The sequence below is a fragment of the Vulpes lagopus genome, chromosome 9 (genome assembly GCF_018345385.1).
Source record: "Vulpes lagopus strain Blue_001 chromosome 9, ASM1834538v1, whole genome shotgun sequence".
Lineage (NCBI taxonomy): Eukaryota > Metazoa > Chordata > Mammalia > Carnivora > Canidae > Vulpes > Vulpes lagopus.
The window spans coordinates 28,501,023-28,517,144 of NC_054832.1; the positions used below are offsets into that span (position 1 = coordinate 28,501,023).

At 34.4% G+C, this 16,122-nt stretch overlaps 1 protein-coding gene across 2 annotated transcripts in view; it reads left to right on the forward strand.

The window, feature by feature from the left end:
• Positions 1–15,276, forward strand: part of NUDCD1 (NudC domain containing 1) — an 82,595-nt gene extending 67,319 nt beyond the window's left edge. For both annotated transcript variants that reach the window (XM_041769262.1, XM_041769263.1), the window contains 2 exons: positions 11,381–11,540; positions 13,954–15,276. In XM_041769262.1, the coding sequence (XP_041625196.1) occupies positions 11,381–11,540; positions 13,954–14,246 (453 nt within the window). In that variant the 3' untranslated portion in view covers positions 14,247–15,276. The remainder of the gene's footprint in view (positions 1–11,380; positions 11,541–13,953) is intronic.
• The last annotated feature ends 846 nt before the right edge of the window (positions 15,277–16,122 follow it).

The window sequence follows — 16,122 nt, forward strand, 5'->3', positions numbered from 1 at the left end:
TGTTATGAAAAACATGGAGTTGCCTCAAAAAGTTAGAAATAGAAATAACCACATGATCCAGTAGTTCCACTTCTTGGTATTTATTCAAAGGAAATAAAAAACACTAACAAAAAAGCACTAACCTCCACTGTTCATGTTAGCATTATTGATGATAGCCAAAAACCAACATCAGGAATATTATGTGTCCATTGGTGCATTAATGGGTAAAGAAAAAGTGTATATACATAAAATATATTTTTTAGCCATAAAAGAGAATTTTGCCATTTGTGACAACATGGAACACTTTGATGGCATTATGGTAAATGAAATAAGTCAGAGAAAAATATATGATCTCACTTATATGTAGAATCTCTGAAACAAAACAAATGAACAATGACAAAAACAGACCTGTAAATACAGAGAACTGGTAGTTGCCAGAGGGGAGGAGAGTAAGAAGATAGACAAAATAGGTTAAGGGGATTAAAAAGTACATACTTGGAGTTTTAAAAAAAAAATCACAGGGATCAAAGTATAGCATAGGGAATATAGTCAGTGATATTATAACAACTGTTGATTTATGGTAACTATACTTACCGTGGTGAGCATTTTGTAATGTATATGATTGTTGGATCACTATGTCATACACCTAAAACTAATGCTGCATTACATGTCAACTAGGCTTCTATTAACATTAACAAAGAATAGTTACTATAAAATGGGCTTTGGAGAGCATCCAGTGATGGTAATTAAGAATATGGATTTGGAAGCCTACCCAAACTAAAATCCCACTTGCTGTTTATTAGCTTCTTAACTTAAATGTCTTAATGTCTTAAGTTTGAGTTTCTTCTATAAAATGGCATCATATTCCTAATTCTCAAGTAGTGAAGTTTAAATAATGTACTTGTAAAATAGTTATAAAATAGATATATGTATATATTGTTCTCTGCCTCTAGTTCCTAGCACAGAGTTCCTGAAACCCTTGTAATTTCCTAAATGATAAGAGCAAGAGGAGCATCTTTTTTTTTGTAATATCTGATCTTTTGATATAGGTTCCTGACACAGAGCCACTAATCCCTTGGTATTTGACCCTAGGTCAAATAACTCCTAGTAGGTTATAGGAATGTCCTTTGTTCTAAGGAGATGACTCTTGGTGGGCTTTTCACCAGAAAGACCACACCATGATTAGAAGCTTGGAACTTTTCAGCCCCACCTCCTATCCTTTAAGAAAAAGAGGGATACTACAGACGGAGTTAATGATTGATCATGCCTATGTGATGAAACTTTCATAAAAATCCCAAAATGCAGTGTTCATTGAGCTTCTGGGTTGCTGAACACATTACCATGTGTTCAGAAAGATGGCATGTCTGATGAGGGAATGAAAGTTTTGTGCACCTTCATATAGATTGCACTGTGCATCTCTTATCTGGATGTTCATTTTTATCTGTTATCATATTTTTTTATAATAAATATGAGTTTTGTTAACTCTCTTAGCATATTATGGAACTCAATGAGAGCGTTTTTAGAACCCTGATTTGTGGCCAATCAGAAGTACAAATGACAACTTGGGACTTGAGATTGGCATCTGAAGTGAAGATTTGAGAGAGAGTCTTGTGGAACTGAGGCTTTAGCCTTTGGGATCTGATGCTACCTCCAAGGAAATTGTGTCAAAGCAGAATTGAATTGTAGGACATCTTGCTGGTAAAACCCACACATCTGGTGTCAGAAATGTTCTGACTGATAGTATTGTGAGAGTAAAGGAGAAACACAAGAATATCTTTCCCTTATACGATTGTAGATACAGATCAACGCAATACTTAACGCATAGTGAGAAATGGGTAAATTTTAGCAATTTGTTCTCAGTATAGAATGTTTGGATTTGGAATTAAATAATAGAATTTGGAATTAAAGTTCCATATCGTTAACTTTTCAGTCTGGCCTCAAAAATACACTTTGTTTCTGAACAGATAAAACCTTTTTCTTAATACTCATTTTCAATTTAATTTGGTAATAGCAGTGATTAGAGGTTATTTAAATGTCTTTACTTGGACATTAATCTTCAAAAGTCTTTATTTGCTAAGTGTTCTACAAAGAGAAGAAAAAGTCTATCAACTGACTACTTGAAATACATTTCAAAGTTTTCTCCAGAGAATATTTTACTCTAATTGTATTGTAGTCTTACTAGTACTTCAAAGATAAATACAATCTTTTCTTTAATAAATATGAAAATAGAAGAAATGTGGAATTATATTTGCCAAAAGGTTTATGCATTTAGGAATTTTTTCCTAAATTTGGCAGTAGCAAAGAATGAGTTTGTCAAATATGTAAATTGTCTAGTATAAATTAATTCTTCTAATTTAAGTGTTAAAACTTTAAATTTCTTTTTTAATGGAATCCTACTAAAACTTATTATTTGCCCAACATCTTCTATAGAATATTTTGAAGAGAAAGTAACATTTTATTGATAGTTGAATGTCATCAGGGTAAACATAAATTACCATGCTGTATATGTATATAGTAATACTCAGAGATATTTGAAGTAAGTAAGGCTCTTTAACCCTATGGCTAATAAGTACCTTTAGCCTTCTCCATCTAAAAATTTTATTTTCTGGCTATTCATGGTTTGTTTCAGTTCTTTCCACTGCTAATAAACTACTGGGTATTACTTCCTTTGTCAGTGTTGGCCCAAAACATTGTTCTTATCCTTCTTTCTTATTTGCTGTCCCATTTTGCTCTTGAACACCAACTTGTCACTTTGAGATTGTGGCATATGTTCTTACTACTCAGGGAACTTTGAACATCTTATTATTGATTCTTACAGGTAATTGCCCATGCCAGATAATAGATAATGTCTCACTTCCCTTGTTTTGTCTGCTTCAAAGTATGATAATGTTTTTGTTGTTCTGCAGACATTTTCTTTCTTATGTTGATATTTTTTGTTTTTATAAGATCATACAAAAGTGCCCTTAATTTTAATTGTACTTTTTAATTATCACATTTCATTGTAATCTTAATTCTGATTTGTTTTTCTTTTGGACAAAATTATGTTGTGTGGATTTTTAGAGTTTGCAGGAAACAGAAAACCTTCGGAATTATCTTGAGATGGATATTTAGTTGCAAACACAAGTGGAGATTATAGGGAGCTGTAGAAACAGTCTCTTTCAGATCTCATGAAGAACTAGAAGGTCATTCTATAAACAAATACATTGGCAAGTCAGGTCTAAAGGAGAAGTAAAACATTGTTTAGAAAATAGCATGTAGTTTTGATGAACAGGTAATCTCCTTAGCTCTTGAGAACCGGATGTCCCTTGCTCTGTACTTCAGTGCAGTGCATGACATCTTTCCTGGATTATTTTAAGTAACAATAGTCTTTAGTTGCTGGAAGAAGAGCATCAAATCTTAGCATCTCAAGGCTCAGAAGAAGACCTATTGCTGCTGAGGGGGGAAAAAATAACTTTTGAAAACACCTCACTAGGCCTAGGGGAGAAATCAGATCATCTGAGGCCTATTAGAAGTTTCCTACCACTGGAGGAAGGAGAATATCACTGAAAAGGTCCAAACCCTGAAACTCAGGGATATAAGGCCCAGGACTAAGGCTGAACCAAGAGTATGAAGCCCCTCAACCCCCTGCCATGAGGCTAGGAAGCAGTGAGTAACTGACAACAGCAGTCTACCACTAAAGAAGTTAAAGCATAGAGAGACTCTGACAGGCAGATAGATATATAGTGAAAGCCTAAAGCTGGGGGCAAAACAGAGCTGAGGAAAATCCTCCATCAACTCAGCCCCCACCAGAGTATAACTTAACACAAGGGGAACTTGAAGCCAGGGTTGCACTGAGAGTAACTATAACAACAACAGAACTCAAGTTTAGACCAGCCTTTTCACATCCTTACTCTGTCATAACTACCCACACTAATGACCTAGCAGAAGTGTGTCCATTCCTAGGCATAAATACTACTTACCTCAGTCTCTACTGCCTTTCACATCCAGTATTCGATCAAAAATTACAAAGCTTAAAAAAGGGTGTGTGTGTGGAGGGGTGGGCACACCAGAAAGAAACATCCCACTGACAAGAAATAAGGCAGACTAGGTCACAAGACTCAAATCTCAAATGATCTGTATTTTGGAACTACTAAACAAGGAACTTAATGTAACTGTGTGATATTAAAGAGTTTTGTGGGGAAAATGGGTTACATGCATATATAAATAAATACAGAATAATAGCAGAAAGAAACTAAGCAAAATGAAAATTCTAGGAAAAAACAGCAAAAAGAATGCCTTCAACATATTTACCAGTATATTCAATATATCTGGAAAAAGAATTAGTGACCTTGAAAATAGGTCATTAAAAATTAGTAGAACCTAAGCCAAAGTGGGGTGTGGAATGAGAATTAAAAAGAAAAACACTGAGCAGCTAGGAGGTATGGGGAAATATTAAATAGTCTAACATACATCTGATTGGGATCCCAGAAGAGACATGAAACATTCACCAAAATAGACCAAAATAATCAACAAATTTTATTGATTGTCTTAAAAATAATTTTAAAATTTTTAAAAATAATCATAAACAGAATGTTCTTTGACCATAACAACTAAAGTAGATATTAGTAAAGCAGAAAAATCTGGAAAACCCATCCAAATAATTTGGAAATTAACACATTTCTTAAATAACCCATCAGTCATAGTGGACCTCACAAAGGAAATTAGGAAATTTTGTATTTAATGAAAATGAAGCACAATCCATATGGGATGCAGCTAAAACAATGCTTAGAGGGAATTTTTATAGCATTATAGGTTATATTAGAAAAGAAAAAATATACTAATAGTTTAATCTTGCACCTTAAACTAGAGAAAGAAGAACAAACCAAATCTGAAGCAAAGATTCTGCTCTTAAAGGTAAGAGCAGAAATCAGTGGAACTGAAAATAATAAAGAAAAGCAATGAAACCAAAAGCTGATCCTTTGAAAAGACTAATCTTGGTAAATCTCTAGCAGGATAATCAAGGAAAAAGAAAACACAAATTATCAAACCAGGAATAAAAATGTGCATAAAGGTCCAAAGACACTAAGGTGTAATAATGGAATATTATGAGTTCTATTTTCATATCTTTGACAATTCAAGTGAAACAAATTCCTTGAAAGATAAGCATTACCACAGTTCACTCAAGAAGAAATAGATAACTGCAGTAGTCCTGTATCTGTTAACAAGATTGAATTTATTGTTAAAACCCGAACAAATCTCCAAACCTAGATAGCTTCACCATTGTTCTACCAAACAAAGAAATAGTATCATTATTCTACAGACTGTCCCAGGAAATAAAAAAAAAAAAAAAAAAAAAAAGGAACATCTCAACTTATTTTATGAGGTTGCAGTACTCAGCCAGGAGGACAAAATAAAAAAGGAAAGAGGAAGGAAGGGAGGGAGGGAGGAAAACCAGTATTGTCCATGAATATAAATGCAGAAATTCTCAGGAAACTATCAATGAAATCCAGTAATAAGTAAAGGGATAATACATCATGACCAAGTAAAGTTTATCTTGAGAACTCATGACTGATTCAGCATTCAGATTGACATTCAGTATTATCAACAAATGAAAGAAAAATATTTTAGTCCCATTTATGCCATTTATGATAAAAATGCTTGCCAAACTAGGAATTGAAGGTAACTACCTCCCTGAGAAACCTAGAGTTAACATTATACTTTATGGTAGAAGATCAAATGCTTCACCCTAAGATTGGTAACAGGCAAGGGTGTTTGCCCTCATTACTCCTAGTCAGCATCATGCTAGAAATCCATCCTAGTGAAGTGAGGCAAGAAAAAGTAGTAAAAAGCATAAATAATTATCACAAAATTCCAGTACTATTATAAGAAGAATGAAACCATACATTGTTTAGGTTTTATCTTAAAATCATGTTTATATGCAGTTCCTTTATCCACTTAGTTTGCAACCTTTGAATAGAATTATAAGCCTATTTTCCTTTTTTTTTTTTTTTAAGATTTTATTTATTTATTCATGAGAGACATAGGCGGGGGGGCGGGGCACAAACACAGGCAGAGGGAGAAGCAGGTTCCATTCAGGGAGCCTGACATGGTACTCGATCCCGGGTCTCCAGGATCACACCCCGGGCTGAAGACGGCGCTAAACTGCTAAGCCACCAGGGCTTCCCAAAGCGTATTTTCCTATCATGGCCAGTAACCAACAACCCAAGAAGGATCAAACATCTTTCGGTGGCATGTGTTTGTGTGTGTGTGTGTGTGTCATAATCTTGCTTATTTAGCTATGTGGAATACTTGATTTAAAATGAAGACAAGGAAGGCTGGAATTTACTAAATAAAATGAATATTACACAATCTCTTACTATACATAGAAGAATTCTAAAATGTTTATCTCATTAAAGCATGTTTTGTCTCACAGTGTATTACTATTTGCAGTTACTATCATCAGACGAATTTTAATTTGTTTTTAAAACTTACAGAAACTTGGTTTTGAGTATATTTAAAACACCCAATCTTATTTCAAGAATAACTTGTTCAGGGGCACCTGGGTGGCTCAGGTTGTGATCCTGGGGTCCTTGGATCGAGTCCCACATCAAGTTCCTCTCAGGGAGCCTGCCTATGTCTCTGCCTCTCTCTGTCTCTCATGAGTAAATAAATAAAATCTTAAAAAAAAAAAAAAGAAAAAAGAAAAAGGAATACCTTGTTCACTTTTTTCCTGGGCAGATCTGCAAACTACTGAAACATGCATTATAGTAAAGTATAAAATTGAAAGTGATGGGCATATAGGTAGAACTATATATAAAATAGAATTTGACAATAAAATGACAAGCAGATAATGAATTTTTCTTATTTTTGAAAGGGTGCCAGAATCTAGAAACTTGTCTAAATTAAACAACATAATTAACATAAAGCTTTTCTTTGTAATAACTATTCACACATTCTTCAGCATAAAATTATTTAAGTGCTATACGATTCTATGAAGATCACTGCTGAGTTGCTGTGCTTTCCTTATTAATGTTGCTCATTTGTTTAATTTGCAATGCCAATAATATTTAAGGAAGAATCTATAGAAGATGCCTAGAATGGTAATAAAGAATATTTGCATTTACTAAGGTCTTTCTAAATGCCAACACTCTGCAGGTGCTTGAAATATATTTTACTCATTATAACAATTACAAAATAAGTACTATTATTATCATCATATTTACAGGAGAATAAAATAGGGGCTAAGTATCCTACCTAGAGTCACAGTTCTCACACTCAAAGACCATATAAAGGAAATGAGATAAGTTCTGTAGGAGAGGTATAAATTATTATTGCCATATTTCTTTTTATTAATATTGGAGAAAACTGCTCAGAAGAGAAGGTGCTATTTAAGTATGGCATAAAGTACAGGCATACTTAATTTTACTGTGCTTTGTAGATGCAGTGTTTTTGTTATTTGGCTATCCTTTTTTACAATTGAAAGTTTGTGGCAACCCTGCTGAGCAACTCTGTGGGTGCCATTTTTCCAACAGCATTTGTTCACTGTGTCTCCTTGTCACATTTTGGTAATTCTCAATAATAGAAAAGTTTGAAATATTATATTTGTTATGGTCATCTGTGATCAGTGATCTTTGATGTTAACTATTGTTTTTTGGGGGTGCCACAAACCTTGCTCATATGAGATGACAAACTTAATCTATAAATGTTGTATACATTCTAACTGCTTTGCCAACCTGGCCATTCCCTTCTCTTCCTCTCCAACCCTCCCTATTTCCTAAGACAATAATAATGAAGTTAGTTACCAATTAATAACCCTACAGTAGCTCCTAAGCATTAAGGTGAAAGGAAAGATCACATGTCTCTCACTTTAAAATCAAAAACTAGGCCTCTTGCTCCAAATGGTTAGTTAAGTTGTGAATGTGAAGGAAAAGTTCTTGAAGGAAAGTAAAAGCGCTACTTTAGTGAACACACCAGTGATAAAGCAAAACAGCCTTAGCTGGTACAGATTGAGTTTTAGTGGTCTGAATAGAAAATGAAACCAGCCACAACATTCTCTGAAGCCAAAGACAAACCCAGATCAAGACCCCAACTCTCTTCAATTCTGTGAAGGCTAAGAGAGGTAAAGAGCTATAGAAGAAAAGTTTGAAGGTAGCCAACCTTGATTCATGAGGTTTGAGGAAAGAAGCCATCTCCATAACATGAAAATGCAAGGTGAAGCAGCAGCAAGTTAACCAGAAGATCTGGCTAAGATAAATAATAATGGTGGCTACAGTAAACAACAGTTTTTTTTGTTTTTTTGTTTTTTAAGATTTTATATATTTATTCATGAGACACAGAGAGAGAGAGAGAGGCAGAGACACAGGCAGAGGGAGAAGCAGACTCTATGCAGGGAGCCGGACATGGGACTTGATCCCAGGTCTCCAGGATCAGCCCGGGGCTGAAGGTGGCACTAAACCGCTGAGCCACCCGGGCTGCCTCAACAACAGATTTTCAGTAGACAAAACAGCTTTCTATTGGAAGAAGATGCCATCTAGGACTTTGATAGCTAGAAATAAGTCAGTGCCTGGCATCAAAGCTACAAAGGATAGGCTTGTTGCTCTTGGAGGTGAATTTAGCTGGTGTTTTTAAGTTGAAGCCAGTCTTCATTTATCATTCTGAAAATTCTAGAGCCCTTAAAAATTGTTCTTAATCTACCTTCCTTTGCTATATAAATGGAACAACAAAGCTGGATGACAGCATTTTTTCTAACATGGTTTACTAAATATTTTAAGCCCACTGTTAAGACCTGCTGCTTAGAAAATAAAAAGATTCGTTTCAAAATACTACTGTTTGATAATGCATCTGGTCATCCAAGATCTCTGATGGAGATGTACAATGAGGTTAATGGTTTCATGCCTGCCAACACAACATCCATTCTGTAGTCCATGGATCAAGGAGTAATTTTGACTTTCAAGTCTTATTTAAGAAACACATTTTATAAGGCTGTGGCTGCCATAGACTGTGATTCTTCTGATGGATCTGAACAAAATCAGTTAAAGACCTGAACAAATTCACCATTTAGGGTGCCAGTAAGAGCATTCATGATTTTTGAGAAGAGATCAAAATACCAATATCAATAGGAGTTTGGAAATTGTTGATGATTTTGAGGGGCTCAGGAGTTCAGTAGAGGAAGTAACTGCAGATATGGAAATACCAAGAGAACTAGAATTAGAAGGGGAGTCTGAAGATGTGACTGAATTGCTGCAATCTCATGATAAAACTTGAACTGATGAACAGTTGCTTCTTTGACATAAGCAAAGAAAGTGGTTTCTTGAGATGGAATCTAATTCTGGTGAAGATGCTATGAAGATTATTGAAATTGACAACAAAGGAGTTGTTGAGTCCACTGTAATGGAGCTGCGTATAAAGTACGTGGGTGTGGAAGAAAAGGAGCATCTGAGTCGGAATAAGGGGTACATCACAGGATCTCCATCCCCATCTTCTTATTCATGGTTGATCTCCCTCAGTGGTTAGCCTTTTACTTGGTGGTTTAGGGCCCTCTAATCTCTCCCTGTTGTCCATTCATATATGCGAGGATCAGTGGTACATCATTTTCACTGTTACTACCCCATACATTCTTAAGGCACTTGTCTCATAAAAGTAAACACATTGTTACGAAAATATGTTTTCAATCTGTATTTCAGTTATTTTTTTTCTTCTGTGAAAGCCCTTGGTAAGTAAATAAATGAGCATATTAGAAGGACATGCAGGGAAGAGAGCTGAAACAGTGTTGGGTCTATCTTAGTATAAAAGGCCAGGCAGTTGGTGGTTTTGAAAACAAACCTCATTTAGCCAATGATTAGCAGGAGCAAAGCAAACCATGTGAAATTGCTGCTTTTGTAATTAATAGTATTTTGATTCTCCTGTAATAGAGAGCTGTATAAAGAGAGTGGAAGAAAAGGAACATCTAAGTCAGAATAAGGGGCCCATTTTTTTCCAAGAATAAATGTACCAGTTTTATTTTAAACGTTTCACTGTTATATAAACAAAGCTGCAGTAAACATCCTTGTAAGTATATATACACAGGTATAATCTGTGAACAATGTCTGCCAGCCTCTCTCCTTTCTGTGAAGAACAAACAAAAGCCCTATCCTCAGGCATTGCTGGAGCAACAGAAGTTGGGTTGCTCTGTCACAGGATTCTCCTGTGACCAGGAGCCTGTGCTGGTACAGCTATACCAACAAATCCTCTTGCTGGAGAGTCACTTCAGTTTTTCCTATTGAATACAGGTCAGGTCTCTACCTCTCATTTTAACCCAACACTTTTATTCTCCAGGCTGCTTTGAAACTCACGAGAACAATTCAGTATTTATCAAGTACTATGCATATTTTATATTTTCTACATTCGTTATGATTTTGTTCATATGGTATTTAGACATTTTTAACTCTGATAACATTAAAGAATCATTTCAACCTATTTTCATTAAAAGAAGTATTCTTGTAGGTAGAATCCAAATATGAGTCTCAACTTGATGTTTTTGTATTAAAATGAATTCCTCTGGTCATCAGTATTGCAAAAAAATTAACATAATAAACATTCTTGACATGGGTACTATAATTAAATTGTACATCAAAGTAAATAATTTATAAACAAACAGATTTGAGCTTTAATCCCAGCATTGTGGTTCTTCTTTGTAGCCTAAAACAAGTTCTCAAACTTTCCAACTATGTTCTTTTATCTATTAAATGAAGATAATAATAGCCTTGTAGGTTCTTGAGATTATTTATTACATGCCTGGCATTTAAGCACATGCTTATAAAGCCTAGGAGCTATCTTTGTTCTTGGTAGTTATTATTATAAGTTACATTTGTAAACATCATATTTGTATTCTGTGGTTTAAAAATACTTTCCGGGGATCCCTGGGTGGCACAGCGGTTTGGCGCCTGCCTTTGGCCCAGGGCGCGATCCTGGAGACCCAGGATCGAATCCCACATCGGGCTCCCGGTGCATGGAGCCTGCTTCTCCCTCTGCCTGTGTCTCTGCCTCTCTCTATCTCTCTGTGACTATCATAAATAAATAAAAAATTAAAAAAAAAAAATACTTTCCGGCTTAAAAATATTCTGCCTATAAATTAGTGCTTTAATATCATGTTTAAGCCAGGTTATTAGTATAGTGTAGTGGTTAAGAACATAGATTCTGGGTTTCAAATCTCAGCTCCATGACTTATTATTACCAGGCTGACCTTCAGTAAGTAACTTAAAGGCCCTGTATACCATTTTCCTCAACTTTGAAATGGACATGACGCTAGCACATTTCTCCCAGGCACATTTCTGAAGAAGTAATCAGATTATGCATATAGAAAGTTTAGAAGAGCTGCTGACATAGCACTGTGTGTCAGTTATTGGCATCATCATTATTAATTTGCTGTCTCTTTTTATTTTAGGTGAATCTTGGAAGCAACCAGTACCTTTTCTCTGTCATAGTGGACCCTAAAGAAATGCCCTGTTTCTGTTTGCGTCATGATGTTGATGCCCTACTCTGGCAACCACACTCCAGCAAACAAGATGATATGTGGGAACACATTGCAACTTTCAATGCTTTAGGTATAAACCAAGCTCTTTGCAGGCGCGTTTTCTATTATGTCAAAAATCATGGTCATTTATTTTAATTCATTTCTTTTTTTCTTTTTCTTTTTAATTTGAGCTGTCCTAATTATATTTAAATTGATTTGTGCTATAATTTCGTTGCTTTTACTATGGCTGGTGAATGTTAGTACTTTTGGAACAGTAGGATTAATCTGTTTTTATGCTTGTACACAAGATCAACACAATAGAAATCAAAAGTGGTTATCTAACCACTGGAGTCATTCTAATCAGTCATTTGTTTATTCCAAGTAAGCTATACTGTATTAGAACATGAACAGTGGGTTTGATAGTACCCTACGTGGAACTTGTATTCAGGTTTCTTCAGAGTAATCTTCAAAAACATAATAGAATTGCTCTAAGATAATGCTCATGAGAAGACATCTTTCATGGAACTGTCATGTCAAAGAGAGCCATTGTAATGAAAACACTTAGGGAAATGGTGGTAAGCAGAAATCAAATTTATTCTGTAGGATAAAAGGGAAATGGTTTTAAAACTAGGTCTTGAAAATTTTTAAGATACATAATTATAGACTCATGCAATAATTGGTTTTATGTCTAGATATATTAGTATTGTGTGGGAAAAGTTTTTTATATAAATTAGGCACAGTTATTGCTTTATTGAGTGATTATTTTAAACTGGCAACAGGAAGTAAAATTATACATTCTGAATACAGCCTTAATTATAGAGGAGATTTGTCAATTATCCTTTATAGTTAATAATATAGGTTGCTTAAACTAGTTAATTTAGACTCCAAGTGGATTTTTATGATGTGAAATACAAAGTTTTGTTGAAAAATTTAAACACATAATTTCTAGCCTCTGTACTATAATTTGCATTTAGTTCTGAGTCTTTTTTCAGTAAAGAAAGTACTATCACATAATTTTCATATGCTCAGATTATTCATTTGTATCCCTAAATCTGTTATCATAGAATTCTACTGTGCTTGAGTCTAAGTTAAATTAACGTTACGTTAGATGTAGTCTTGAGATACTATATACATTATTAATTTTCTCGAGGTTTAGAATTAGAGCTGATTCTAAAATACTCAAATAGGTATCAATATCCTCTTCACATTTCCTCCTCAGATCCTGCTGAATATTAAAAACCATCATTGAAGAATGCCTGGGTGGTTCAGTTGGTTAAGCATCTAACTCTTGATTTTGGCTTAGGTCATGGTCTAAAGGTCATGGGATTGAGTCCCATGTGGGACTCAGTGCAATGTCTGCTTGAGATTCTCTCCCTCTGCCCTTCCCCCTACCTGCACACACAAACTCTCTCTCAAGTAAATAAAATCTCAAAAAAATAGTATTGCTCCTTCTGTGCTCAGTTGTTCCTTTGCTCATTACTTGGTGAATCTCAATTTACATTAGTGTTCTATTTTTTACCTTACGTGTTATGACATTCAGTAACCATGTCCCAATCTGAAAGTCCTAATTTGTATTTCAGAACACAAACACCCTTTTAACCTGTAAAGATTTTTTTTTTAAGACAAGATTTTTTCAGAGCCTAATTAGTTTTCAAGGGATGTCCTAATTGAGTTTTTAAAATCAGATACTTGAATTTTCATTCCATCTTATAATCTCAAGGCCCTACTTCTGGAAGCTGAAGTACAACAAAATCCTGTTACATTGTTGGTGTATAAAAATACCACTAACATTATAAATAATAAGAGCATCCATTGTCATACTAGCATTTTCAGGTTCAAGGCCTATATTATGGACACACTCCTGAAATAACTTTACAGCAGTATTCTATAAATATTTTCCCATTTATTTGATAAAAAAAGATTCTTTAATGCTACATATCTGATTAATGAGCTTAATTATTTTTTTTTTAAAGATTTATTTATGGGACACCTGAGTGGCTCAGTGGTTGAGCATCTGCCTTTGGCTCATGGCGTGATCCCAGAGTTCTGTGATCGAGTCCCATATTGGGCTCCTGATAGGGAGACTGCTTCTCCCTCTGCCTGTGTCTCTGCCTCTCTTTCTGTCCCTCTCATGAATAAATAAAACCTTAAAAAATATTGCTTATTTATTTGAGAGAGAGAGAGAGAGAGGAGAGAGTCTCAAGCAGGCTCCATACCCAGCAGGAGTCACTCAGCCCATTTCACAACCCTGAAGATCATGACCTGAGCTGAAATCAAGAGTCTATCTATTTTGTTCCTTAGAAATTAAAGCTATATTTGCACCAGTTGGGAGAAATTGATTGTGGTTAATCATTAATGGTTCAGAATTCAACCACTGTTGAATATTTATGGTGTATATTTTATTAAGGCATTTTAATCTGTAGTATAGATTATTAAATACTAAATGTTTAATCACATTTTTCTTCTTTTTAATATATGAGTTTTATTTGTTTATTTCTTGGCAGGCTACGTCCAAGCATCAAAGAGAGACAAAAAGTTTTTTGCCTGTGCTCCCAATTACTCCTATGCAGCCTTGTGTGAGTGCCTTCGTCGAGTATTCATCTACCGTCAGCCTACTCCCATGTCCACTGTACTTTACAACAGAAAGGAAGGCAGGCAAGTAGGGCAGGTTGCTAAGCAGCAAGTAGCAAGCCTAGAAACCAATGATCCTATTTTAGGCTTTCAAGCAACAAATGAGAGATTATTTGTTCTCACTACCAAAAACCTCTTTTTAATAAAAGTAAACACAGAGAATTGATTACTCCAATATATTGGCTTCTCTATACTGAAAAAGTATTCAGTGGTAGCCAGAAGGCTGGTAGTCATACTATAGCCTGTTAAGTTTTACTATGTTAAATAAAATTATCTTGTATGAATTTTTTATTTTTTAAAGGATATTGGAAGTATATTCAAGAGATTATGATTCTGTAAAAGCTATGGAACAAAGCTGCAAATTTAGAGAAAACTGGCTTCTGTAAAAAATGTAAAGAAAGTCTTAGTAAGTATAATTTTTTTAAAAAAACAGGCTGTGGAATTTCATCTTTTATATGAAAGGTGTACAATTCAGCGTTTAAAAATAAAAATATTTATCATGTATGCCTTGTTCACTAATAGTTTTCCCTCATTCTGTACCTATAGAATTTTTAGATAACAATTAAAATGTTGATTCTTGTAAATACTACATTGCTGAGGAAAAGGGGGAATCCAAGAGAAGTACAGCAGGTCCAGTATTGTTAAAGGTTGCTGAAAGACTAAGATTTTTTTGAAATTAATTTTTTCCAATTTTTAAATTTTTGTCCATTTGTTCTTCTTCAGACATAGACAAAGAGAAATGATAAGATTCCACAAAGTGTAGCTCTTATTCATTGATAAACAACAAACCACCTCAGAACTCAGTGATTTGAAACAAAGATATTTGAAATTCACTGATTTGGCCATCTCTGTTCTTTCTTTGTGGCATCTCATTCTCCAGCAAGCTAGATTTGTCTTATTCCTGTGATAGAAAAACACTGCAGGAAAGCAAGCCTTAGTATATAAGAACTTATCGAGTCTGTGTTTCCATCATTTTGCTCTTCTTCATGGAAAAAAAGCAAATTATATGGCCAAGTATAGAGTCAGTGTGAAAGAGAACTGCACAGGAACACAGATAACAGAAGGTATAATTCTTTGAAGCCATTAATGTAACAGTCTGTCACACACAAATTATGATTTATCCTTGTAGTTCTCCTTAACCTTCTACAGTTAAAAAAGAAAATCCTGTTTATACATTAAATATTTTGTGTCATGAATTTTAGTTTCTCATTATTTCCTTGGATTTTTTTGGTTTGCATTTACCTGGAAAATCGTTCACTTCATATACCATTGTAATGAGCAAAAACAGCCAAGATAATAGGTAAGCAATCAGATATTAAGATATTTATGAAGTAGTAATTAGTGAGATGGTATCATTGGATCAGTAAGTAGATATACATTTTTTATTTACTTACTAGAAGAAAATGTGTATAATCTCAAGATTGAGAAGACTTCTGAAGACGCAGAAATAAAAATGTAAAAGATTAGTAAGTTACAAAATGTAAAATATCTTTATGGCCTGATTCTGTTAACAGTGGTAAAAGAAAAACAGCAGACTCTGGGAGGATATTTGTCAATGCATGATAGATGCAAGTTAAAATCTAGAATCTCAAAACATAATAAACATAATAAAAAAACAAAGAAAGTTTACAGAATAGAAGCAGACAAAGAATATTAACAGCCAAGTCATAGAAAAATAAGGATGGCCAATACTTCTAAGAAGATGCTTAGTCTCCCAGGTAATGAAGGAAATTGGTAAAAAAATGTAAAGTTTTGTAACAGTGCATATCAAGGTAGGGGAAAATAGGAACTCTCCTACACTGTTGGTAGGAGTGTCAGTAGGTACCAAAGGATACTTGGCAGGATGTATTCAAATAAAGTTCATTTTCTAGAATTCCAGAAATACTAGAAAACACTCAACATATGCACAGTGCAATAAATATAAGATTATACATTGTAGCAATGTTTATAATAAAAATTTGGAGGAATCTGTCCTTCATTAGGGGAATAACTAAATTGCAGTATTTTTATATTAGAATAGTATATATATTAGTATTTATAAA